The 26,256-nt window shown below is 47.5% G+C and overlaps 1 protein-coding gene across 4 annotated transcripts in view; it reads right to left on the reverse strand.

Annotated features, from left to right (window-relative positions):
* Positions 1-253: 253 nt before the first annotated feature.
* ATPAF1 (ATP synthase mitochondrial F1 complex assembly factor 1) overlaps positions 254-26,256 on the reverse strand; it is a 40,667-nt gene continuing 14,664 nt past the window's right edge. For 3 of the 4 annotated variants that reach the window (XM_073561401.1, XM_073561402.1, XM_073561403.1), the window contains exons 3-9: positions 3,861-3,902; positions 3,625-3,687; positions 3,074-3,124; positions 1,552-1,599; positions 1,201-1,296; positions 986-1,093; positions 254-675 (exon numbers count right to left, since the gene is read on the reverse strand). In XM_073561401.1, coding sequence (XP_073417502.1) covers positions 541-675; positions 986-1,093; positions 1,201-1,296; positions 1,552-1,599; positions 3,074-3,124; positions 3,625-3,687; positions 3,861-3,902 — 543 coding nt within the window. In that variant the 3' untranslated portion in view covers positions 254-540. Of the gene's footprint in view, positions 676-985; positions 1,094-1,200; positions 1,297-1,551; positions 1,600-3,073; positions 3,125-3,624; positions 3,688-3,860; positions 3,903-26,256 lie in introns of those variants that run through there. The other variant, XR_012227083.1, reaches the window with a different exon arrangement.

Here is a 26,256-nt window from a genome sequence, read left to right on the forward strand (position 1 = left end):
ATGGAGGGTGGGGTTGTTGCTATAGAGGGCATGTTTAGAGTAGGAGGTTACGACTAGTTCTCATTTCAATGCCATAACACCCCCCCCTTGGACGTTCTGTTCAGAATATCTAGAAAACCGTGCAAACTAGTGACAGAAAGTAAATTACTTATTGTCATAATTCTGCAGCCCAGATATGTAGATGTTATGTGAAAAGCCCGGACAACCCCTTTAAGTTCTTGACGCAAGGACACACTCCCACGGTTATCGCATAAACAAAGCACCATTTTTGTATTTTTTCTTAGTGTACGTTGTTCGGGAGGACAATTGACACTGGTGATTTGGACAATACCTTGTACATTAAAATGATCATTCATTGTTGACAGCCTTATATACAGATGGTCACATGATAAAACCGAAGCTTACAGACAATACATATATAAAAAAAAAAAAAAAAAAAAAAAAAAACCATACATGAACCTACAACATGTCCAATGAGAGGTCAAAGGTAGACTTGGCTGCCAGAGTACAAATCCACTTCCATATTCCCCCCTATTAACTCTACTCCAGGGCAGAGATCACCTCCATGTACTTGAAGTGGCTGGGATTGTGGTTGAAGGTCCGCACCAATTTAAATTTATCGCTGGCGTAGAAAAGCTGAACTTGATTAGCCAAACACCGCGCATCCTCGACCTTCTGTAAAGAAACACAATTCCCATCATCCTTTAGATATCACAAACTATTCCAGGGAGGAGGAGAAGGTAGACAACACTAATCTAGATCAAGGACAGGAGTCTAAAGTGAGGAGTCTAGCCGTGAGTTTCTCCCTTGAAAGTACATAAACACTGAGTGTTCGTATGTGTGGGAGAAGTGGGAAGACATAGCTGTCTGACCAAGGGTCTGCTCATCAGTTCTCTCATGTGTACAGACAATTTTAGCCGTGATGTTCACTCAGTAGAAGGATGATGTCAGGGAAGGGGTGACTTTAGAGATAATAATACTATACCAGGAAGGTGGAATCGCACTCGCCCATCATTAATACAATTCCTTTGCTGGCCTGGAGCTCACGGTAATGATGCAGGATCAGCTGACTTTGTGCAGAGTCACCCGCTGTCTGCAAGACACAACATTTAGTGCAGTTTACCAAAGTTAGGGGCCCAGTTACATGTACATCCTGGCCCCTCCACCAGTCAGCCTGATATATAACCGCAGTGACCTCACCTGGATATTGGTTAGTGCAGTGAAGTGAAGCTCCGTCCCTGTCCACTGCCCGACAAAAAACTCATAGCCATCCTGGCGGGGAAGGGCGTACAGGAACTGCGATAAAGAGGAAGAGTGAAGAGACCTGCCCTCAACCTGCTACATTATCTATAATGAAACCTCTACAATGACATGACCCCAGGTACACATCACAATGTCATAAACCACCACCCTCCATCAACCCCAAAAAGATGCACACACCACCACCCTAGGCCACAAACCACTGTCTCTCACACCAGCGTCACCTCTCACAGTGACAGGAACACCACCATCCACACACACTCGAGTATACAGGACAGCATTGCTACTTACAGATGGACAGCACCGAGACCTGCTCCAAACAAGGTCAAAAGCTTCTCCCTGAAGAGAAGAGGGGGCAAAGTGAAGGGTCTATGTGGTTCCACACATGCATAACTCTAACCCTGGAAATTATAGGCCAGTAAGTCTAACCTCTATTGTTGGTGAGATATGTGAAGGGTTGCTGAGGGATGTTATTCTGGATGATCTCACTGAGAATAACTGTGTAACTCCATATCAGCATGGGTTTATGAGGAATCGCTCCTGTCACACCAATCTAATCAGTTTTTATGAAGATTTAAGCTATAGACTGGACCAAGGTGAGTCATTGGACGTGGTAGATCTTGATTTTTCCAAAGCGTTTGATCCCGTGCCACACAAGAGGTTGGTACACAAAAAGGTTGGGTTGGGTCTGCGGGAAAATGTGTGTAAATGGGTAACTGGCCTAGTGATAGAAAGCAGAGAGGGGTTATAAATGGTGTATTCTCTAACTGGGTCGCTGTGACCAGTGGGGACCGCAGGGGTCGGTGTTGGGACCTCTTCTCTTCAACATATTTATTAACGATCTGGTAGAAGGTTTACACAGTAAAATATTGATATTTGCAGATGTAAAGCAGTCAATACAAGAGAAGATAGTATACTACAGATGGATCTGGATAAGTTGGGAACTTGAGCTGAAAGGTGGCAGATGCAGTATAACAATGATAAATGTAAGGTTATACACATGGGAGGAAGGAATCAATATCACCATTACACACTGAATGGGAAACCACTGGGTAAATCTGACATGGAGAAGGACTTGGGGATCCCAGTTAATGATAAACTTACCTGGTGCAGCCAGTGCCAGGCAGCGGCTGCCAAGGCAAACAGGATCATGGGGTGCATTAAAAGAGGTCTGGATACACATGATGAGAGCATTATACTGCCTCTGTACAAATCCCTGGTTACACCGCACATGGAGTACTGTGTACAGTTTTGGGCACCGGTGCTCAGGAAGGATATAATGGAACTAGAGCGAGTACAAAGGGGGTCAACAAAAATAAAAAGGGGATGGGGGAACTACAATACCTAGAGAGATTAGCAAAATTAGGATTATTTAGTCTAGAAAAAAAGATGACTGAGGGGCGATCTAATAACCATGTATAAGTATATAAGGGGACAATACAAATATCTCTCAGAGGATCTGTTTATACCAAGGAAGGTGACGGTCACAAGGGGGCATTCTCTGCGTCTGGAGGAGAGAAGGTTTTTCCACCAACATAGAAGAGGATTCTTTACTGTTAGGGCAGCGAGAATCTGGAATTCCCTGCCTGAGGAGGTGGTGATGGCGAACTCAGTCGAGGGGTTCAAGAGAGGCCTGGATGTCTTCCTGGAGCGTAACAATATTGTATCTTACAGTTATTAGGTTCTTTAGAAGGACGTAGACCTGGGGATTTATTCTGATGGAATATAGGCTGAACTGGATGGACACATGGCTTTTTTCGGCGTTGCTAACTATGTTACTATGCATTACACTTGAGTATATGCTGCCACTCACCGGGATAACAGCGTACACCGTGTCCCTTCTGGCAAAGAACTCTGTCCATATCTAGAAGATGAACCAAATAATAGGTAATATGCCCCACGGCTCGTCCATATGTACTCATCCTCTGCCTGCTGGGTTACATTGCGCTAATTCCCCCTATAACAGGACCCTGGTAGGAAGATTCATCTTCCCTCCTGAAACGTGAGCCTAGCAACACCCTCAAACCTCTGTAACATGACCCAGGCTGGCAGCATCTACCCTCACATCACCCCATAACATGGCAATAGCGGGTGGTGTGCATGCTCATCCCTGACCCTGGGGAGCAGAGTGATCCCTCACCTTTCTTTCCGAGTAATGTGACCCCAGCAGGCGGCATGCACACTCACTCTCATGTAAAGTCACGCCAGCGGCCAGTGAGTACTCTCACACCTGGACAATATCTTCTGTACTCGCGGTGTGCACCCTCCCCCATCCCACCTGTAACATGACCCTGGTAACCATCATAGACCATCTCCCACCCCACCACTTATAATGTGGCGCCAGTGCAGCATGCACCCTCAGACCTGGGCAATATCTTCGGCAGTCTTGTCCATCACCAGCTCCACATTCAGCAGCGAATTCAAGGTCTATAGAGAAAAGCGCAGAGCTGATAATTACTGTACAGCGCACCCCACTCATTATAATGAACATGTACTATAATGGCCCCCACCAACATAAGAAAGCGACTACTTTCTGCAGGCACAGCAACACCTCAGGAGATTGATTCAGAGAGGGACGGCACCTCAAACTACACCCTCACCTTGTTCTTCAGGACTGCTTCTTTATCTGAACTGGATTTCACCTGTAAAAGACAAGAGCGATCAGAGGCGAAAAGGCAGCCATAGTGAACACGTCAGTGGAAAGGGCATCCTGAGCTATAAGCGGAGGGTGAAATAGAAAATTGGTGACGTGTGCAATACCCAAGTAAATCTATCGGTAAAGGTGTTATTAGCATGAAATTCCAGATATCAGGAACAACATCCAATCAACAGGCAAGAAATCACCACAGATGAACATAAAGAAAGAGGAGCAAAAAGTCCTGACTCTAGCTGAAATCTATTAGTAATTGAAAAGCAATCCTGCCACTTAGTGACAGATAATATCAACTGGTTCAACTGATGGCCTATAAAAAGGTGTCTCATTATCAAGGTACCATACAAGAAATATCTCATGATGGGTAAAACCATTGAGCTGTGTCTGAAGACCTTCACAGCCTTATTGTTGTGAAACATCCTGATGACATTGGCTACGTAAGAATGCCTAAACTACTGAAGGTTTCAGTGAGCACTGCTGGGGCCATAATCCAGAGTTAGAAAGAAGATATTTCACCATAAACCGACCCTCCCCGCAAGATTTCCCCATAAACTGGCCACGACCAGGTGATCACTGCATGATTTCACCACAAACTGGCCACAACCAGGTGATCCCAGCAAGATTTCATACAGAGTAGTGAAAAGAATTATCAGAATAGTTGTCCAAGAGAAAAGGTCCAACTGTGGAGAGCTACAGATGGCACTGCATATCAGCCCAAAAAATACCATACCAACAGTCAAGTGTGGCGGTAGAAACATCATGGTGTGGGACTGTTTTTCAGCAAAAGGTAAAAGGCAAACTCCATATAATTGAAGGAAGGATGAATAAACAAATGTACAGAGACAATTTTTCTTAATCAGATAACTTTATTAAGGTCTTGGTTTAACAAAACAACAAAAACAGACAAATACCCCACCCCCCCACTCATCCTTGGACGGTATACAATCCCACCATACATGAGACAAGGGCATCATTACAAGCACGATACAGATAATGAAACAAGGTAGTAACAACAAATCGTACTAACTGAACCTCATTTTGCATTCACATAAATCAGATCTGTAACTAAATATGGAGTGCTTATTTGTGCCTTTTCGTGAATTGGAATGTCTCAACAGGAGGTGGATCAGACACTGGAATATACATACAGTTCAGCCCAGTAAGGATAATATAGACATTCCATGTTAATTTCTCCAAGCTACCCATATTTTGAGATATTTATGCATAGCCCTCCGTTTTCTGTATATCACTTCTTCCAAACGTAGAAGCAAAAACATTTTATCCATAAATTCTCAGTCTTGGTGGGTGTTATTCAACCAATAGGATGCGATTATCTTCCTAATTAGATACAGAATCCTCTTAAAGCTAACCCGTCAGCAGTTTTGGCCGATATAAGATACGGCCACTGCCTTTCAGGGCTTATCTACAGCATTCTATAATGCTGTAGCTAAGCCACCGATCTGACCTGAAAGATAAGAAAAACACGTTATATTATACTCACCCGGGGGGGCGGTCTGGTCAGATGGGTGTCACAGATCTTGGTCAGGCGCCTCCCATCTTCTTATGATTACTGCCCTCCTGCTTGCTTCATGGCTGTGACGGACTCAGCTACTGCTGAGCCCATTTTCCTTTTAGAGTGGACCCTCTGGGCCGTGGCACCCACCCACCGAGGGCGAGCTTACCTTGTGAGAACCCACCCCCTGTACAGGGAGTGTCAGGGGCAAGACCAAGGGGGTGAGCCACCACGGCAGCTGGACCAGACAGCCGGCTCAAGGGACACTAGACGAGTGTCTGACGACAAGGACGAGCAGGAAGCAAGACGAGACAAGACGTAGGTGCAAGGTAACTTCATTAGAATAACTCAGGATCACATACAGTGTAAACAAGCAAAACGTGCAAGGTGCACGCGTGGGCACACCAAGGTCCATAACATGGTATGTGCCAGGTGGCACGCCTAGGTACAGGTAAAGGCATGATGGCATCGGACTCCGGACTGCTGGCAACGATCGACATCATCAAGGCATCAGGCTGCGGACATCAGCTCCGGACGTCAGGCCGCAGTCATCCAGCTCATGATCCCTGGCAGCGATCGGCAGGTTCCGGACATCCGGCAGGCAAACCAGGTTTCAGGCAAGGAGGCACGACAGGTATCCAGGCATGGTGCGTGTTACAGAACACGCCGAGGTCCGAGGCTAGGTGCGTGTGTAGGGGACACGCCAGGGTTCAAGGCTAGGTGCAAGGCAAAGTGCGTGTGTAGGGGACACGCCAGGGTTCAAGACTAGGTGCGTGTGTAGGGGACACGCCAGGGTTCACAAAACAAGACGGTGCGTGTGTGGAGACACGCCAAGGCACAAGGTACGAGGCAGAGTCCTGCGCGTGCAGAGAGGCACGCCAGGGACAGGCGAGGCAGAGTCCTGCGCATGCAGAGGCACGCCAGGGACAGACGAGGCAGAGTCCTGCGCGTGCAGAGAGGCACGCCAGAGACAGGCGAGGCAGAGTCCTGCGCGTGCAGAGAGGCACGCCAGGGACAGGCGAGGCAGAGTCCTGCGCGTGCAGAGAGGCACGCCAGGGACAGGGTTCAAGGACTAGGTTAGGACCTGTGCGTGCAAGAGGGCACAACAGGGTACATGGACAAACCTGCACGTACTATTATAGAAGCACGGGGAGGTAAGCCATGGGCAGGCGAGGCCTGCGCGTGCTATAGAGAGCACGTAGAGCACAGTGCAGAAACAGCATGAGGTGCAAGGGAGCACGGCTGGGGCACTGGCTAGCTGATCGGGCTGCGGCACTGACAGACGGGCAAGACTCCAGCAAACCCGACTGAGGCATGGCAGGTGACACAGCTGTCACTGACCGACGAGCACGGCTGAGGCACAAGCAGGCGGGCACGGCTAGGGCACAAACAGGAGGCTAGGAAGGCCAGGCGCATGCAAAGAGCATACGAAGAAACAGAGCAAGGGAAGACAAGACGAGAAACAAGGCAGGGCTTAAGCAGAGTACAGAACCAGGAACGGAAGCAGATCAGATCAGAGCAGGAACAGAGCTAGCAGCGGAGCGTAGGCCGAAGCCCAGAGCCGGGCCAAGGGAGAACCTTGGGACTAGCCTAGAAACGTGCAAGAGAGCATAATAGGAAAGAGTCTAGCAGCGGAGCGTAGGCGAAGCCCAGAGCCGGGCCAAGGGAGAACCTTGGGACTAGACATGGAAAAGAGAGGAGGAAGGGTGCATGTGCCAGGGAGCACAACAGAGCACCATAGGAGAGAGCGAGGCAGAGCAAGCAAAGACCATAGGGAGGAACAAGGCAGAGCAAGGCAAGGTACGGAACAAGGCATAGCGAAAACAGGCAAGGCAGAGAATAACAGAAGGACTACAAGTCCAAGCAGGACAAAGACGAACATGGCACAACAGACAAACATAAGACAAGGCATGGGACAAGAGATGGAGTACGAGCACGGAGCGTGTGCAGAGACGCACGACAGGGCAGAGTGCAAGGGCACAGAATAGAGGGAGCGCCCCACAGACCAAGCAGCCATGCAGGGACACCACACAATACTCAGGCCCAGAGCATAGGAAGGGGCGGCGTGATATAGGGCATAGCACCTCCTCTTCCAGGTCAGGATCAGGGGAGCACTTCCGGGTTCAGATCCACAGGATAACAGAGCGTAGTCACATAATCGGAGATCCAGACATGACGAGACGACTGCAGAATCAGTGCTGAAACCTAGACAGGTCACATGATCATAGTTCTAGACATGACTGCAGAATCAGTGCTGAAACCTAGACAGGTCACATGATCAGAGTTCCAGACATGACGAGATGATTACTGAACCAGACAGTGCAGGATCTTTAGGAAACGTCACATGATCAGCGTTCCAGACATAACGAGATGATTGCAGAACCAGACAGTGCAGGATCCAGGCAGGGACACATGATCAGGGACTCTAGACAAGACGAGAAGATCACAGAAGGCAGAGCAGAAACGCAGGCATCCCGCAGCTCAGACATGAGGTGAGTGTGCACACTGCTCTAGCAAACATGCAGGACAGCAGACAAGATATGCACATCGCTCCAGGAGTTCTCGAGACAAAACAGACAAGGCGGACATGACAATGGCTCCCCGTCATCATGCTTCTGTGCAGGCGTACTTCTCTGCCCTGTTAAGCGCAGAGCAAAGTACTGTAGCGAGCAGGCGCCGGGAAAGGTCAGAGAGGCCCAGCGCCTGCGCAATACAGGAATTTGTGCTGCCCTCAAACAGGGCAGATAAGTGCGCCTGCGCAGGAGCGTGATGCCGGGAAGCCTGTGAAGCAAGCAGGAAGGCGGCATCGCAATAAGATGGGAGGCGCTGAACCTGGATCTGCGACACCCATCGGACCACACCGCCCCCCGGGTGAGTATAATAGTTATTTTTCTTATCTTTCAGGCCTGATAGGGGGCTTATCTACAGCACTATAGAATGCTGTAGATAAGCCCTGAAGGGCGGTGGCCGTATCTTATATCGGCCAAATCTGGTGACAGGTTCGCTTTAAGTGCCACCCTTACATTCACATCCTCTTTTACACCATCAACCAAGCCCAGAATGCACACTACAGGTTGTTTGGGAATGTTGAGTTTAAACAAATTGTGATGGATCGCACAGAGGCAGGGGGTGTCGACTTTGGTCATCTCCGGGGAGGGGAGAGAAGGACCTAGCAGGGGTCGGCTCTCTGGTGCCACCACTTGCTCCAAGTCAGTCAGGGAACTGCACCTAGGGAAAATAGTCACCGGAAACACTTCCCTTATAGGTACAAGTTATTCAGGAGCTCCCAGTGAGGGGGTATATATATCACCAGTCCAGCCTGGGGATATATATATATATATATATATATATATATATATATATATACACACTAGATGGAGGCCCAAGAGGGTGTAATGTCACGATGGAGGCAGGCTTTGCAATGTTGAGAATCTTTCCCCCATGTGCTCACCCACCCATCCACTCTCTCTTTCCCCATGTGCTGACTTCTCCCATCTGCGCTCTCTTCTTTGACCTGTCTACCCCATGTGCTAACCCCCTTGTCTGCTCTCTCTCACCCTGTGCTGTGCCATTTGAGCTGTCTCCCCTCTGTGCCCTGTCTCTCTCACCCCTGTGTCTGACCGTGTACAGAACATACCACAGCTCCTGGACAGGGGAGGAAGCAAAAGACAATACTGACATTACAGCAGGAGATCGCAGAGGATATATTTTGTGAGGTAAAATATTGTTTGAAAATAATCAGTGAAATATTTTACCTCACAAAATGAATCCTTGGTGATCCCCTGCTGTAATATCAGTATTGTCTTTTGCTTCCTACCCTGCCCAGGAGATGTGGTATGCTCCGTACACGGTCAGACACAGATAATTTTTAAAATTATCTTTCGTTCGTGGGAAAACCCCTTTAATGTGACCAGCTTTCTCTGCCTGTAGACACATAGTGCATGTGCCGCCAGGATCAGCTGAATGATTCACTGCCCCTACGCGGAATTCGTGCAGGCGCAGTGCAATGGTTTTCCGCTGGTGGTACCGTGCAAGAGGCTGCGTGTGTGAGTATGACTGTGAGTGTGTGTGAATGTGAGTGTTTGAGTGTGAGTGTGGTGCGACGGCGTTCCACTGGTGGTACCACGCAACAGGTTGGTACCAGCAGCAGTTTCCATATTGAGACACCCATCACTTGGGTGTCCCAATATGGCAGTCAGTGAACGAAAACATTACAAGGCAATTATATAAATAGATAAACCTCCCGGCCGTCACTGCCAGAGTTCCTCACTAACACCGTACGGTATTCTGCCACCAGTTCCTCGTTTGAAATAAGCCCCGTCTGACAACAGGCTTATATTAAAATCAGAAACCAACCCGGGTAGTAGCGTATAATATAACCAACTGAGCATGTGGACGTGGGGATCCGTGAATCGAGATAAAAGAGCAGCCCAAGATTAATTTTATATTTAATCACCGAAAGGGCACATTAGAAATATACAGGTATACATACAAGAACAAATATACAAATTTACAGTCAGGAGTACAGTACAAAGGAAGGGTATAGATAGGTTGCAATTACCAGGCTATGTAGCATGTGACCACAGGGAGGCGCTGATGGCTCACAGGTCCAAATCTTAGTTACGTGGGGGCGTGGCTATGTAACTGTGGAGTAGGACGCGTCCGAGGAGAGCTCCTGAAATCCTGCATTAATCCTGCCATATAGAACCCTGTTACCAAGACATACTCACTGACTTCGGGATCCCCTGGACTCCGGGATGTCTCTAGGCCCCTGCGGGAGGACGCTGAGAGGCTCTGGTGGATGGCGGAGCCTACGTGAGGCAGCGGCCATCTTCTAAGGCGCGCGCTCTGACAGACGCGGTGCCAGCCCTCATCACTGCAGCGCTGCTCGAGAGGTGAGCGCATATCCTGGGGATCTGAGGGGGACGCGCGGTGAGTGCTCTGGAAAATTGGGCCCCGCGTTCCCCCATTGACAAGACACTTAACCCATCAGCGCCATTACTTAAGGGGCCTCTGGACCCCCCTGCTGCGGTCTCTGCGGTCCCCCTGGCTACATGAAATCCTGGTAATAACTCAGCACCCGTTATAAGCTCTACAATTTTACACAGTCCATCTGCTTTGAGTTGTTTTCAGAACATTAATACTACAAAATAGCCCTGCTGTGTTTATAACTGGAAGTGAGAAATCCCCAGAGCATACAATTTCAGCCATCCTGCTGTGCCAGATCGTTATTAATCATGAATCGCCCCAGGGGGTCAGGAGCTGCCGAAAAATTAAGAGAATTTGCCAGAACTGATCCCTCTGACACTGCACGATCCCTCAGAAATAAATCCTTACAGGCTCAGCGTAAAAACCGTCCCTCTGAAGGTGTGGAGGGGAGCGAGTGTCATGATCCATGCTGGATCATGACAGATAAAAAGCACAGGTAACCTTTTTTTTTTCCTAAGCTGTGCTTAAGTTTGGTTTTTGCCCCCGGTGGCCTTTAGCATTATTGAACTGTGGTGTCGTTTGTTCTAAGTTTGCCCCCATTGGTGCTGAGCGTCATTGCACTCTAGTTTCTTTAGTTAAGTGCACATGATTATTATGCAGGTGTGATTGCTGGCTCTGCTATAAAAGAGTCACAGGTGTTGCAATCAGTGTTGGTGATAGTGTTTCATTTCAGCCATCCTTGGTGGAGGAAGGAGCTGGAGAGCGTTCCTTGCAGCACTGTCTTAGCCCTGGTGTGGAAGGAGTTATAGGGGATTTCCTTGTAGCTCTGACAGAGCTTGGTGGCAGCGATTCAGGAGGAGAGCTGCATTCTGGTGGTGACTGTTGCCAGGAGCAAGTGCAACAGAGTAAAGCTAAGTTGTGTTTCCCTGTTTGTGTTTTTCCTTAGTGTGTATTAGTACAGCGGTGGGGCCAGTGCCTGCGCCACCCAGCTCCCTAGCAAGGGATAGGTGTAGGGTGTGCTAGGGCGACAGGTTCCTGATCGGCGCCCGGTGCGGAACCGGCATAAGGAACGTTAGGGACACTGACTCAGGGGAGTGCAGGAGGTTTCCACGTCCCCTGGCCCTATCGCAGGGCCCACCGTTGTAACCGTTTCCCTTCCCCTTGTCTTGTTGTTTTAGTTACCGGCCTGCGAGCCGTGTCACACAGGACAGTATCACGTGCCGCGTCTTGTTATTTTAGTTACTGGCCTGCTGGTCGCGTCACACAGGACGGGTCCACGTGACATTATCACCAACCACAACTTTTTTTTTTATGCTGAGCCATGGACCCAGTTCAGACCTTTGCCCAAATGCTGCAAACCCTTACTGATGAGATTAGAGGGCTGCGCGGTGAGTTGGTGCAGCAACTGCAGCAGTTGGTGGGCTTTGGGGGCTTGGTTCAGAGACAGGCTCAGCCAGAACCCAAGATATCCCTCCCTGACAGATTTTCTGGATGGAGAGATCAATTCTTGGTGTTTCAGCAAGCCTGTAAATTGTATTTCAGGCTGCGCCCTCGTTCATCAGGGAGTGAAGAGCAACGGGTGGGAATCATGTCTCAAGTGGGGTACCACAGGGCTCTGTCCTGGGCCCTGTATTGTTCAACATCTTTATCAACAATTTAGATGAAGGAATTGAGGGTAAACTGATTAAATTTGCTGATGACACAAAGCTAGGAGGGATAGCTAATACTAGAGAAGAGAGAGAGAGGATTCAAAAAGATTTAAATAAACTGGAGAAGTGGGCAGCAACTAACAGAATGGTTTTTAAAAGGGAAAAATGCAAAGTACTACATCTGGGCAATAAAAATGAAAAAAGCATATATAGAATGGGAGGAATAGGGCTAAGTGACAGCACATGTGAAAAAGACTTGGGTATACTAATAGATCACAGACTGAATATGAGTCAACAGTGTGATGCAGCAGCAAAAAAGGCAAATGCAATTCTAGGATGTATTAACAGAAGCATACAGTCTAGATTACGTGAAGTCATTATTTCCCTATACTCCTCTTTGGTCAGACCTCATCTGGAATATTGTGTCCAGTTTTGGGCACCACATTTTAAAAAAAGACATCAACAAACTGGAGCAAGTTCAGAAAAGAGCGACCAGAATGGTGACCGGTCTGCAAACCCTGTCTTATGAGGAAAGGTTGCAGGATTTGGGAATGTTTAGTTTGCAAAAGAGAAGACTGAGAGGAGACTTAATAGCTGTCTACAAATATCTCAAGGGTAGTCACATTGTAGAAGGATCATCTTTCTCATTTGCACAAGGAAAGACTAGAAGCAATGGGATGAAACTGAATGGGAGCAGACACAGATTAGATATTAGAAAAAACTATTTGACAGTTAGAGTGATCAATGAGTGGAACAGGCTGCCACGAGAAGTGGTGAGTTCTCCTTCAATGGAAGTCTTCAAACAGAGGCTGGACAGACATCTGACTGGGATGATTTAGCAAATCCTGCTTTGAGCAGGGGGTTGGACCAGATGGCCCAGGAGGTCCCTTCCAACTCTACGATTCTATGATTATGTCCCTTCTTAAAGGGGATCCCCAATCCTGGGCCTTCTCCCTACCGGACGATTCTCCATCTTTAGAGTCCATGGACGAGTTATTTGCAGCTCTGGCGCTTGTGTATGGGGATCCAGATGGCGTCGCCCTGACGAAATCTCGAATCCGTAGGTGTAAACAGGGAGCCCGGGTCGCGGAGGAGTACTGCTCAGAGTTTAGGAGATGGGCCACTAAAACTCAGTGGAATGACCCTTCACTTTGGAGACAAACCCTGCACAAATTGACTCCTAAGTTTCAGGATAATCTGGTGCAGTACACCGCCCCCCAGGTCGCCGGAGGCCATGTCCCTTGCCATCCGGGTGGATAGACGCCTTAGGGAAAGACATACAAAAAGTGCCCCCTGATGTCCTCGCTAGGGAGGAGGACCCACCAGTGCGGACGGAGGAACCCAGACAGCCCGGTGTTGTTGATACAAAAAAGGGGGTGTCTGTGGCTCGTCGTGGAGGGGGGTATGCTTTTCCTGTGGGAAGCCTGGCCATTTTATGAGAGCCTGCCCAGTTCATGCCAAGTCTCCTGTCGAACCTATGCAAGTAGGAGGGGCTAGTTTGTTTTCGGAGCTGCCTACGGTTCGGGGAGTGGTGTCGGCATGTTTGTACTGTGGGCAGACTGGTCATGTCCTGAAGGCTTGCCCATTGCGCGCCAAATTATCTGTGCCATCTGAGAAGCCGCATTCCCCTGGTCGCTTGGAGGGAGGTGCCCAGGGAGTATACATTTCCTCCATTTTGCCCTCCCAAAGTACCATGTCAGCAGTGGTCTTGGCTGGTGGTGTACCGGAGGTGATACCGGTGTTTGTGGACAGCGGAGCAGGAGTCAGTCTGGTGGATACTCGCTTTGTCCAGACTCATGGTCTGAGGTGTAGGACGCTAGCCCAGCCTATATGCGTCCAGGCCATAAACTCTTCCACTGAGCCAGGGGAGCTTGACCAAGGTCGTAGAGAATATCCATCTGCGTATAGGACATCATGAGGAGTCCTTGTCATGCTACGTCTTGGAGGGAATGCCAGTACCTATTGTTTTAGGCCTCCCTTGGCTGAAGAGACACAACCCGGTAATAGATTGGCGGGCGAGGGAAGTGGTCAGCTGGGGTTGAATGATTAAATTTGCTGATGACACAAAGCTAGGAGGGATAGCTAATACTAGAGAAGAGAGAGATAGGATTCAAAAAGATTTAAATAAACTGGAGATGTGGGCAGCAACTAACAGAATGGTTTTTAACAGGGAAAAATGCAAAGTACTACATCTGGGCAATAAAAATGAAAAAAGCATATACAGAATGGGAGGAATAGGGCTAAGCAACAGCACATGTGAAAAAGACTTGGGTATACTAATAGGTATGGTTTTATTTGTTGTTTATGTAGAAGTCGCAGCCAACAGGAATCTCATTTTCTCTGTGATGTCTCTAAATTTTATTCGAGTGATAATGTACACCATATCCAGATGAGTAAGCATGGGGTCTGAAATAATATGCATGACCTAAAATGTGAGGGGTATTAAATCCCCCTGGAAGAAAATCAAGGTATTTTCAGATTAGGCATTATAACCCTCACATTGTGGCTTTGGTAGAGATGCATCTGACCAGGGATACAGCTCGGTGAGTACAGAAACCATGGATACAATGGTTCATCCACATAGATGCTAGACGGGAGGCCTGTAAGCATCCTGAGGGTTGCTCTGTTTTTGTATATGCACTGATTAATTCTAGAAAATGTCATATTGTGTGTTTATAACCCCCCCCCCCGGCTAATACCACAATTCTCCAGATGGCGATGAGTTTCACCCTAAATTATCCAGACGCAGATGTCATCTGCATGGGAGACTTTAACTTAGTCACGGCTAAATGTCTTGATAGATTGAGATTGGGTGATGGGATACCTGGGTAGACCCCCTCTCCGGCTCATCCCAACTGGCACAGTTCATGGAGGGTAGTGGATGGTTGGATTTGTGGAGGGTGCGTCACCCTGAGGTGAAGGAGTATACTTGTCACTCATCCACTAGGCGCTCTCTGTCACGCATAGATTACATATTCGGATCCGGTGGTCTAGCGATGTTGGTGGATAATAAAGAACACTAGATTGTAGAGCCCGGCGCTGCTCGGGCATAGTAACTAACTACGGTTAGTTATAACAAATTATAAAATATATATATATATATATATATATATATATATATATATATATATATATAAAGCTGAGTGTACGCCCTGCCCACTCCGCATAGCCATATTCACTATAATGTCCCAGAGCTACCGGACTACTACCCCTAATATCCCACATCATCCCGTCAGCCAGAGCCACCGGACTACTACCCCTAATATCCCACATCATCCCATCAGCCAGAGCCACCGGACTAATATCCCACATCATCCCATCAGCCAGAGCCACCGGACTACTACCACTAATATCCCACATCATCCCGTCAGCCAGAGCCACCGGACTACTACCCCTAATATCCCACCTCATCCCATCAGCCAGAGCCACCGGACTACTACCCCTAATATCCCACATCATCCCGTCAGCCACAGCTACCGGACTACTACCCCTAATATTCCACATCATCCGATCAGCCAGAGCTACCGGGCTACTATCCCTAATATCCCACATCATCCCGTCAGCCAGAGCCACCGTACTACCCCTAATATCCCACATCATCCCGTCAGCCAGAGCCACCGGACTACTACCCCTAATATCCCACATCATCCTGTCAGCCAGAGCCATCGGACTACTACCACTAATACCCCACATCATCCCGTCAGCCAGAGCCACCGGACTACTACCCCTAATATCCCACATCATCCCGTCAAAGCCACCCCTAATATCCCACATCATCCCGTCAGCCAGAGCCACCGGACAACTACCACTAATATCCCACATCATCCCGTCACAGCCGCCGGACTACTACCCCTAATATTTCACATCATCCCGTCATCCAGAGCCAACGGACTACTCCCCCTAATATCCCACATCATCCCGTCAGCCAGAGCCACCGGACTACTACCCCTAAGATCCCACATCACCCCATCAGCCAGAGCCACCGGATTACTACCCCTAATATCCCACATCATCACGTCAGCCAGAGCCACCGGACTACTACCCCTAATATCCCACATCATCCCATCAGCCAGAGCCACCGGATTACTACCCCTAATATCCCACATCATCCCGTCAGCCAGAGCCACCGGACTACTACCCCTAATATCTCACATCATCCCATCAGCCAGAGCCACCGGTGTTGTGAGTTCATTTTTCCCTTCACCATTGAGGTCTGATGAACTCCCTCCTCTAGTGAAGGAAGGTAGTGAGACTGATTACCAAACACCTGGGCAGCTAGATGATGACTGGGTGGCTGGAATTGAGGACTGGATATAAGGCTGCCGACGCCCTTCTTCCTGGCGGGTGATTTTCCTGCTGGATTCTTGGAGACCAGTCTGATTCCTGCATCTCAAAGCTAAGTTTTTCTGCTCTGCTTTGTACTCTTCAGTTTTGTTTTTGTTTTGCCTTGTTTTTTGGGAGTTCTGCCATCCCCGGCCGGGGGTGAGTTGAATTCCATTTTTGTCTCTGATCTGTTGATCTTTTGCTCTGTCTTCAGAATATACCCGAGTGCTGATATAGTCTTTTGAAGCCTAGCGACTTCAGGGCCTGTTTTTCCTATCAGTCGGTTGGCTCATTTTGATAGGGTTTTTGCGGATGGCAGACAGCAGCTTTCCTATCCTGTCCTGTTATGAATGAGTCACCGTAGGAGGCAAAAGCAGAAATACAAGCTAAGTCCAGAAAACCAGAGAAGTTGGCAACTATCAGATTGCAGACGCCTGAACCTATCAACACAACTAGCAGTAGCCGTGGGGGGTTCCTACGATGCCCTAGACCCCTCGATCACAGCCGGAGAAATACATAGCCTAAAGAAAGAAAGGGGAAATCTAAACTGCCCCAGAGCAGACCCCAAAGCAATAGGCAGCCCCCAACATATAATGACGGAGAAGCAAGATGAAAATACTAACACAGACAGAAAGATAGACTGAGCAAAGACGGGGCCCCAAAACTACCTAGATAGGAAAGGACAGGAAGGCTGCTGTCTGCAATCTGCCAAAACCCTATCAAAGACATAAGCCAACCAGCTGATATGAAAAAGGCCCTGAAGCAGCTAGGCTTCAAAAACTAAATCAGCACTCAGGTATTTTCAGAAGACAGAGCTAAATGAATTCAGCACACCCCAGCAGGGAATGGCAGAAATCCAGAAAAACAAAGCAAAAACAAAGTCAAAACACAAAAGCAAAAGGCAGAGCAGCAAACTTAGCTTTGGAGGAGCAGGAATTCAGACTGGTCTCCAAGGATCCCACAGAGAAATCACCCGCAGGGCAGAAGGGCGTCGACAGTCTTATATCCAGTCCGTAACTCCACTCAGCCAGTCATCATAATCAGCCTCAGGTGTTTGACAATCAGGCTCACTACCTTTCTTCACCAGAAGAGGGAGTTCCTCGGGCCTCAGTAATGAAGGGGAAAATGAACTCACAACACTGTCCTATGTAGTTAGCTTGGGCCCCATCATTTGCTCAACCTATCTTTCTGTGTTAGTGTTTTCATCTTGCTTCACCGTCATTATATGTTGGGGACTGCCTATTGCTTTGGGGTCTGCTCTGGGGCAGTTTATTTTTTCCCCTTTCTGTCTTTAGGCTATGTAGTTCTCCGGCTGTGATCGAGGGGTCTAGGGCACCGTGGGAACCCGCCACGGCTACTGCTAGTTGTTGTGGATAGGTTCAGGGGTCTGCAATCCGATAGCTGCCAACCTCTCTGCTTTTTCTGGACTTAGCTGGTACTTTGTTTTTTCCTCCCTCGGTGACTCATCATAACACACCGGATTACTACCCCTAATATCCCACATCATCCTGTCAGCCAGAACCACCGGTCTACTCCCCCTAATATCCCACATCATCCCGTCAGCCAGAGCCACCGGACTACTACCACTAATATCCCACATCATCCCGTCAGCCAGAGCCACCGGACAACTACCACTAATATCCCACATCATCCTGTCACAGCCGCCGGACTACTACCCCTAATATCCCACATCACCCCATCAGCCAGAGCCACCGGATTACTACCCCTAATATCCCACATCATCCCGTCAGCCAGGGCCACCGGTCTACTCCCCCTAATATCCCACATCATCCCGTCAGCCAGAGCCACTGGACTACTACCCCTAATATCCCACATCATCCCGTCAGCCAGAGCCACCGGACTACTACCCCTAATATCCCACATCATCCCATCAGCCTGGGGTCAGAACCAGAGCGCTGAGTGGAACGGTCCTAACTTCCATACAGGGGATCCCTTTAAGAGAGGCCTGGGGTAAGAATCAGAGCGCTGAGGGATTTACCCTCACTTCCATACCAAGGATCCCTTTAAGAGGGGCCTTGGGTCAGAACCAGAGCGCTGAGTGGATTTGACCTAACTTCCATACCGGGGTTCCCTTTAAGAGAGGCCTGGCGTCAGAACCAGGGCATTGAGTGGATTTGCCCTGACTTGCATACCAATGATCCCTTTAATAGAACCCTGGGGTCAGAATCAGAGCGCTGAGGAATTTGCCCTAACTTCCATACAGGAGATCTCTTTAAGAGAGCCTGGGGTCATTACCAGAGCATTTGAAGGCAACTGCCCTGACTTCCATACCAGGGATCTCTTTAAGAGAGGCCTGGGGTCAGAACCAAAGTACTGGATGGATTTGCCCTGACTTCCATACCGGAGTTCTTTTTAAGCGACCATGGGGTCAGAACCGAAGCGCAGCGTGGATTTGCCCTAACTTCCATACCAATGATCCCTTTAAGCGACCCTGGGGTCAGAACCACAGCGCTGGATGGATTTGCTCTGACTTCCATACCGGAGATCCCTTTAAGAGGGAAGATGTGCCTATGGGATAGAGGATGTGTGATGGGTATATGAGAACGGGAGGGGTGATTCATTTCTGTCATGTGCTCTCTGCCCTTTACTTGGGGGGCAGACAATGGCTGGGAGCTTATTTTCCCGGGGATGCCAGATTTCTCCCACCATGTCAGTGTCTGCTGAGGTGTTGTCAAGTGGGAAAACTTGCTCATAGCAACCAACCAATCACAGCTCAGCTTCTTTTAACCAGCTCTGGTGAAATGAGAGATGCTTAGTGATTGGTTGCAAGGCAAACTGTTGCTCATAGCAACCAATCACAGCTCAGCTTCTTTTGAACAGCTCTGGTGAAATGAAAGATGCTTCGTGATTGGTTGGTGACACACACACACATTCAGTTTTATATATAGAGATGGCAGTAGGGGGGTCTCAGATCATAGCCCGGTTATTCTTAAACTTAAATATGGGCAACCAAATAATGGGATAGTCTGGAAGCTGAACCCTTTCTGGCTGGATTTAATAGAATGATCGATTGGGAGATCCTATCAGTTGAATTGTTCATCTCGTCCCACCCAGAATCTCAGAATGTTAATTTATTTTGGGATACCCTTAAGGCATATTTGAGAGGTTGTTTATCCTCTACGATTTCTTATATCAAACGGGTAACCTCGAGGGAGGATGATGAGATGGAGCCACGATTGAAAGATTCGGAAGCTGCATATATATCTAATCAGACTAATGGCAATAGAGTCGAGTGGCTAACTGCTCAAAGGTTGTACACCCAATACATAGACACTAAGTCTAAACGCAAATTATTCCTTAACCGTCAGTCCTATTTTGAATTAGGAAACCAGGCAAGTAAATTTTTGGCCTTTCTGGTGCGCCAAACAATACATCTAATACGATACTACAGATTCGCGCACCAGATGGTTCATTGGTTTCCTCAACTAAAGAAATACTTACCGTATATACTCGTGTATAAGCCGACCCCCCTAATTTTGCCACAAAAAAACTGGGAAAACTTATTGTCTCGTGAATAAGCCTAGGGTGGAAAATGCAGCAGCTACTGGTAAATTTCAAAAATAAAAATAGATACCAATAAAAGTAAAATTAATTGAGACATCAGTAGGTTAAATGCTTTTGAATATCCATATTGAATCAGGAGCCCCATATAATACTCCATACAGTTCATGATGGGCCCCATAAGATGCTCCATACAAAATACACCTCATATAATGCTGCACAAAGGTTAATAATGTCCCCATAAGATGCTCCATAGGATAATATGCCCCATATAATGCTCCATAGATTATTCCCCCATAAGATGCCCCCATATGCTGCCCCACAGGCTATGCCCCCATATGCTGCCCCACAGGCTATGCCCCCATATGCTGCCCCACAGACTATGCCCCCATATGCTGCCCCACAGACTATGCCCCCATATGCTGCCCCACAGACTATGCCCCCATATGCTGCCCCACAGACTATGCCCCCATATGCTGCCCCACAGACTATGCCCCCATATGCTGCCCCACAGACTATGCCCCCATATGCTGCCCCACAGACTATGCCCCCATATGCTGCCCCACAGACTATGCCCCCATATGCTGCTCCACAGACTATGCCCCCATATGCTGCTCCACAGACTATGCCCCCATATGCTGCTCCACAGACTATGCCCCCATATGCTGCTCCACAGACTATGCCCCCATATGCTGCCCCATAGAATATGCCCCCATATGCTGCCCCATAGAATATGCCCCCATATGCTGCTCCACAGACTATGCCCCCATATGCTGCCCCATAGAATATGCCCCCATATGCTGCTCCATAGACTATGCCCCCATACGCTGCTCCATAGACTATGCCCCCATACGCTGCTCCATAGACTATGCCCCCATATGCTGCTGCTGCAAAAAAAAAATGCCATACTCACCTCTCCTGCTCAGGACCCGGCACCTGAGATATTCACCTGTCTGGGGTCCATCGTTGCACACCGCTGTCTGCCACATCATCTGTCAGTGACTGTTCAGCCAGCAGAGGGCGCGGCGCGTACTAACCACATCACCGCGCCCCCTGCTGCCCAAACGTCACTGACACAGGAAGCTACAGACAGCGGTGAGCAGCTTGGGAACGGGGACAGGTGAATATCGCTATACTCTCCCCTCCTGGCGCAGTCTCTGCAGCCTCGCTTCTCCACGGTCTCCCTTCCTGCCTTCAGCGGTAACATGATACCGCTTATTACACTCATGAATATGCGCATATTCATGAGTTTAATTAGTGGTACCACGTGACCGCTGACGGCAGGAACAGAGACCTGGAGAAGCTGGGGGGGGGCTGCAGACACCACGCTAGGGGGGTCAGTATGATCTCTGACACCCCCGCTCCCCCTCCCCCGCCGACCCTCAGGTATATGACTGGTGTATAAGGCTACTTTCACACTTTTTTTTCCAGCGCGTTTTTCCCGCAAAAAAACGCATACAAATGCTGCGTTTTTTTCAAGCATTTTTATGCGCATGCATGAAAAAAACGCAGCGTTTTTATGCGTTTATAGTGCGTTTTTACCGCGTTTGCGTTTTTTCCAACATTAGTTGGCCACTCACACTAACCCAAACCATGACTTTACTAACCCTAACCCTTAACCAAACCATACTAACCCTAACCCAAACCCTAACCCTTAACCAAACATACCCTAACCCTAACCCTAACCCTTAACCAAACCATACTAACCCTAACCCAAACCCTAACCCTAACCCTTAACCAAACATACCCTAACCCTTAACCAAACCATACTAACCCAAACCCTAACCCTTAACCAAACCATACTAACCCTAACCCAAACCCTAACCCCCCTTAGCTAACCCTAACTCTAACCCAAACCCCTAATTTCCATTGTCAAACCAATGGTCAACAAAAAAACGCATGTGCAAAAAAACGCATACATGAGCATGCCAATGCGCACATATGCGCACCCATAGACTTATAATGGGTGTCTTGCTGTAAAAAAATGCATTGCGCGCGCATGTGTTTTTTTGAGGCAAGTCGGACGCCCAAAAAATGCAACAGGATGCATTTTGTGCGCCCGAGCGCACACCACAAAAAAACGCATGCGCGTAAAAACGCGTACAAACGCATGTGTATGCGCACATAAGCACATCCCATGCAAAATATAGGGAAAAAAATGCATGCGTTTTTTAGCGCTAAAAATATGGATATGTATGACGGGTATATGGGCACAGGACTACAGGATGGAGGATGTGTGATGGGTATATGGGCACGGGACAATGGGATGGAGGATGTGTGATGGGTATATGGGCACTGGACTATGGGATGGAGGATGTGTGATGGGTATATGGGCATGGGACTATGGGATGGAGGATGTGTGATGGGTATATGGGCACTGGACTATGGGATGGAGAATATGTATGATGGGTATATGGGCACGGGACTATGGGATGGAGGATATGTATGATGGGTATATGGGCACGTGACTATGGGATGGTGGATATGTATGACGGGTATATGGGCACTCGACTATGGGATGGTGGATATGTATGACGGGTATATGGGCACAGGACTACAGGATGGAGGATGTGTGATGGGTATATGGGCATGGGACTATGGGATGGAGGATGTGTGATGGGTATATGGGCACTGGACTATGGGATGGAGAATATGTATGATGGGTATATGGGCACGGGACTATGGGATGGAGGATATGTATGATGGGTATATGGGCATGGGACTATGGGATGGAGGATGTGTGATGGGTATATGGGCACGGTACTATGGGATGGAGGATGTATGATGGGTATATGGGCACGGGACTATGAGATGGAGAATATGTATGATGGGTATATGGGCACGGGACTATGGGATGGAGGATATGTGTGATGGGTATATGGGCACTCGACTATGGGATGGAGGATATGTGTGATGGGTATATGGGCACGGGAGTATGGGATGGAGGATATGTATGATGGGTATATGGGCACTCGACTATGGGATGGAGGATATGTATGATGGGTATATGGGCACGGGACTATGGGATGGAGGATATGTATGATGGGTATATGGGCACGGGACTATGGGATGGAGGATATGTATGATGGGTATATGGGCACTCGACTATGGGATGGCGGATATGTGTGATGGGTATATGGGCACAGGACTATGGGATCGTGGATATGTATGATGGGTATATGGGCACGGGACTATGAGATGGAGGATAATTATAATTCGTTATAACTAACCACAGTTAGTTACTATGCCCGGGCAGCGCCAGGCTCTTCAGCTAATATATATATATATACACACACACACATATATACACACATAGTATATACAGTCATATGTTAAAGTTTGGGCACCCCTATTAATGTTAACCTTTTTTCTTTATAACAATTTTGTTTTTTGCAGCAGCTATTTCAGTTTCATATATCTAATAACTGATGGACTCGGTTATATTTCTGGATTCAAATGAGGTTTATTGTACTAACAGAAAATGTGCAATCTGCATTTAAACAAAATTTGACCGGTGCAAAAGTATGGGCACCCTTATCATTTTCTTGATTTGAACACTCCTAACTACTTTTTACTGACTTCTGAAGCACTAAATTGGTTTTGTAACCTCACTGAGCTTTGAACTTCATAGCCAGGTGTATCAAATCATGAGAAAAGGTATTTAAGGTGGCCACTTGCAAGTAGTTCTCCTATTTGATGCTCCTATGAAGAGTGGCATCATGGGCTCCTCAAAACAACTCTCAAATGATCTGAAAACAAAGATTATTCAACATAGCTTTTCAGGGGAAGGATACAAAAAGTTGTCTCAGAGATTTAACCAGTCAGTTTCCACTGTGAGGAACATAGTAAGGAAATGGAAGAACACAGGTACAGTTCTTGTTAAGCCCAGAAGTGGCAGGCCAAGAAAAATATCAGAAAGGCAGAGAAGAAGAATGGTGAGAACAGTCAAGGACAATCCACAGACCACCTCCAAAGACCGGCAGCCTCATCTTGCTGCAGATGGTGTCACTGTGCATCAGTCAACAATACAGCGCATTTGCACAAGGAGAAGCTGTATGGGAGATACAAAATATTAAGATAAGGGAACCATCATTTCTGTCCAGGCCTATTTCATGAGGTTTATTTTTTTTAAATTCTGTGGAATCATGGTTGAAAAGCAATGTCTGACTTTCATTTGTTCATTTTCATAGATTTTTGATTTATTATTACTTTTGTTAGATTCAAGTTATTTCTGTCACCATTGTGGGTTTTTCTGTCATTAAACGAGGGAGGGGTACCAACAATTTTGACCACGTGTGTACCTGGAACAAGGACTAGCAACAGTCGCAGTGTAAGCTTCAGTCCCTCCGCAACAAACATTATGCGTGGGTCTGTTCCTAACCAAAGAGATCTGAAGCTCCCAAGACAAAAAATGTCCAGGCTTACTCAGGAAGAACATTAGCCACAGTAATATCCTTTCCAAGCAATCTATACTAAGGCAATACACATGGAACATATGGTTATTATAGAAAAAAAAAAAAAAAGAAACTGCAGCAATATGGAACAATATAATCCTAAAGTTAATAAGAATGAGTCATACACCAGCATAGGCGAGATCACAGTTGACGTTCGTGAAGGTCCAGCCACCACAATGCCTCTTTCGGGTCATCAAAAAAGTAGGAATTAGTCCTACCGGTAATGGTATTTTTTCAGGAGTCCATCATGACAGCACCACCAGGAGGTTGTCCTTCTTATCCTTGATAGGGACAGGAACACAGAAGAGGTTAAATAGACCCTCCCCACTAACACCCTTCAGTGATTTTCTAAGTACCAGAAAAGTACTTAGATTGCAACGCAATTTTATTGAACTTCCTTCTACACATGTTACATCACATATCATACAGGAAATCCAAGGGAGGGTATATAAGTGGTGCTGTCATGATGGATTCCTGTAAATACCATTACCGGTAGGACTAATTCCTACTTTCCAGGACGTCCCTCCTGACAGCACCACCAGGAGAATTACCAAATTACTCCAACTAGGGCAGGATTACAGCCTGGAGGACTTTCCTCCCAAAGGCCATTTGATGATATGCCGTAACATTCAATTTATAATGTTTACAAAAGGTAGTCAATTTTGACCAGGTTGCGGCCTTGCATATCTGGTCCATGGATGCTCCCGCGTTCTCTGCCCATGAGGCAGAAACGGCTCTTAGAGAATGGGCCCTAAGGTTTTCTGGTGGAGTTTCCCCCGCCGACACATATGCTGCACTGATCATTGACTTCAACCATCTGGCCAGGGTAGCTTTCGAAGCCTTCTTCCCTCTGTTTTTGCCTGCCATCTGGATAAAGAGGTTAGAGTCTACCCTCCAGTCTTTTGTGAGTTCTAAGTATTGGAGAACGGCTCTTTTAACATCCAAGAGGTGAAGAGAGCATTCTTTCTCGTTGCTGTAATTCTGGCAAAAAGCAGGTAGTACTATTTTTTCACTCCAGTGGAAATCTGTAACCACTTTGGGAAGAAAGGCTGGATTTAATTTTAAGACGATGCAGTCTTCCTGGATCTTTAAATATGGATGCTCTATAGACAGGGCCTGAATCTCCCCTATGCGTCTAGCAGTAGCTTTTGCTACTAGAAAGAGGATTTTGAATCTCACTGATCCGTAGAATGCCTGCTCTAGTGGTTCATATGGATCCTTTCGTAGCTCATTTAGGACCAAGCTGAGATCCCAAGGTGGTATCAAGCTACGGATTGTGGGTCTCATACGCTGTGTGGCTTTTATGAACCTCACCACCCAGGGATGATTGGCTAGTGGGAAGTCAAAATATGAAACTAAGGCTGACATTTGTACTTTCAGCGTACTAGGCCTCAATCCCTTGTCAAAGGCCACCTGGAGAAAGTCGAGAACATTGGGAATATCTGGACCCTGGGTGACTGATAACATAGTAACATAGTAACATAGTTATTAAGGTTGAAGGGAGACTTTAAGTCCATCTAGTTCAACCCATATCCTATCCTAACTTGCCCTAACATGTTGATCCAGAGGAAGGCAAAAAAAAAACATGTGGCAACAGTAAGCTTCACATTGGGGAAAAAAATTCCTTCCCGACTCCACATACGGCAATCAGACTAGCTCCCTGGATCAACGCAATATTAAGGAGACTGGTGTATATACCCTGTAATATTATACTTTTCAAGAAAGGCATCCAGTCCCTTCTTAAATTTTAGTAGTGAATCACTCATAATGGCACTTTACATTGAGAACAGAATGTTTTCCAGATTTTCCGGTATATGGCTGAGGTTACCGGTTTCCTACTATTCGGCATAGTAGATATTACTGGTTTGGAGAGCCCTTTTGATTTTAGGATCTCCATCTCAGGATCCAGGCCGATAGCTGTAGCATCTCTGGTCTCTGATGTACTAGGGGTCC

This window comes from Dendrobates tinctorius, unplaced genomic scaffold (assembly GCF_039654945.1).
Source record: "Dendrobates tinctorius isolate UK_male_01 unplaced genomic scaffold, ASM3965494v1 ptg000317l, whole genome shotgun sequence".
Lineage (NCBI taxonomy): Eukaryota > Metazoa > Chordata > Amphibia > Anura > Dendrobatidae > Dendrobates > Dendrobates tinctorius.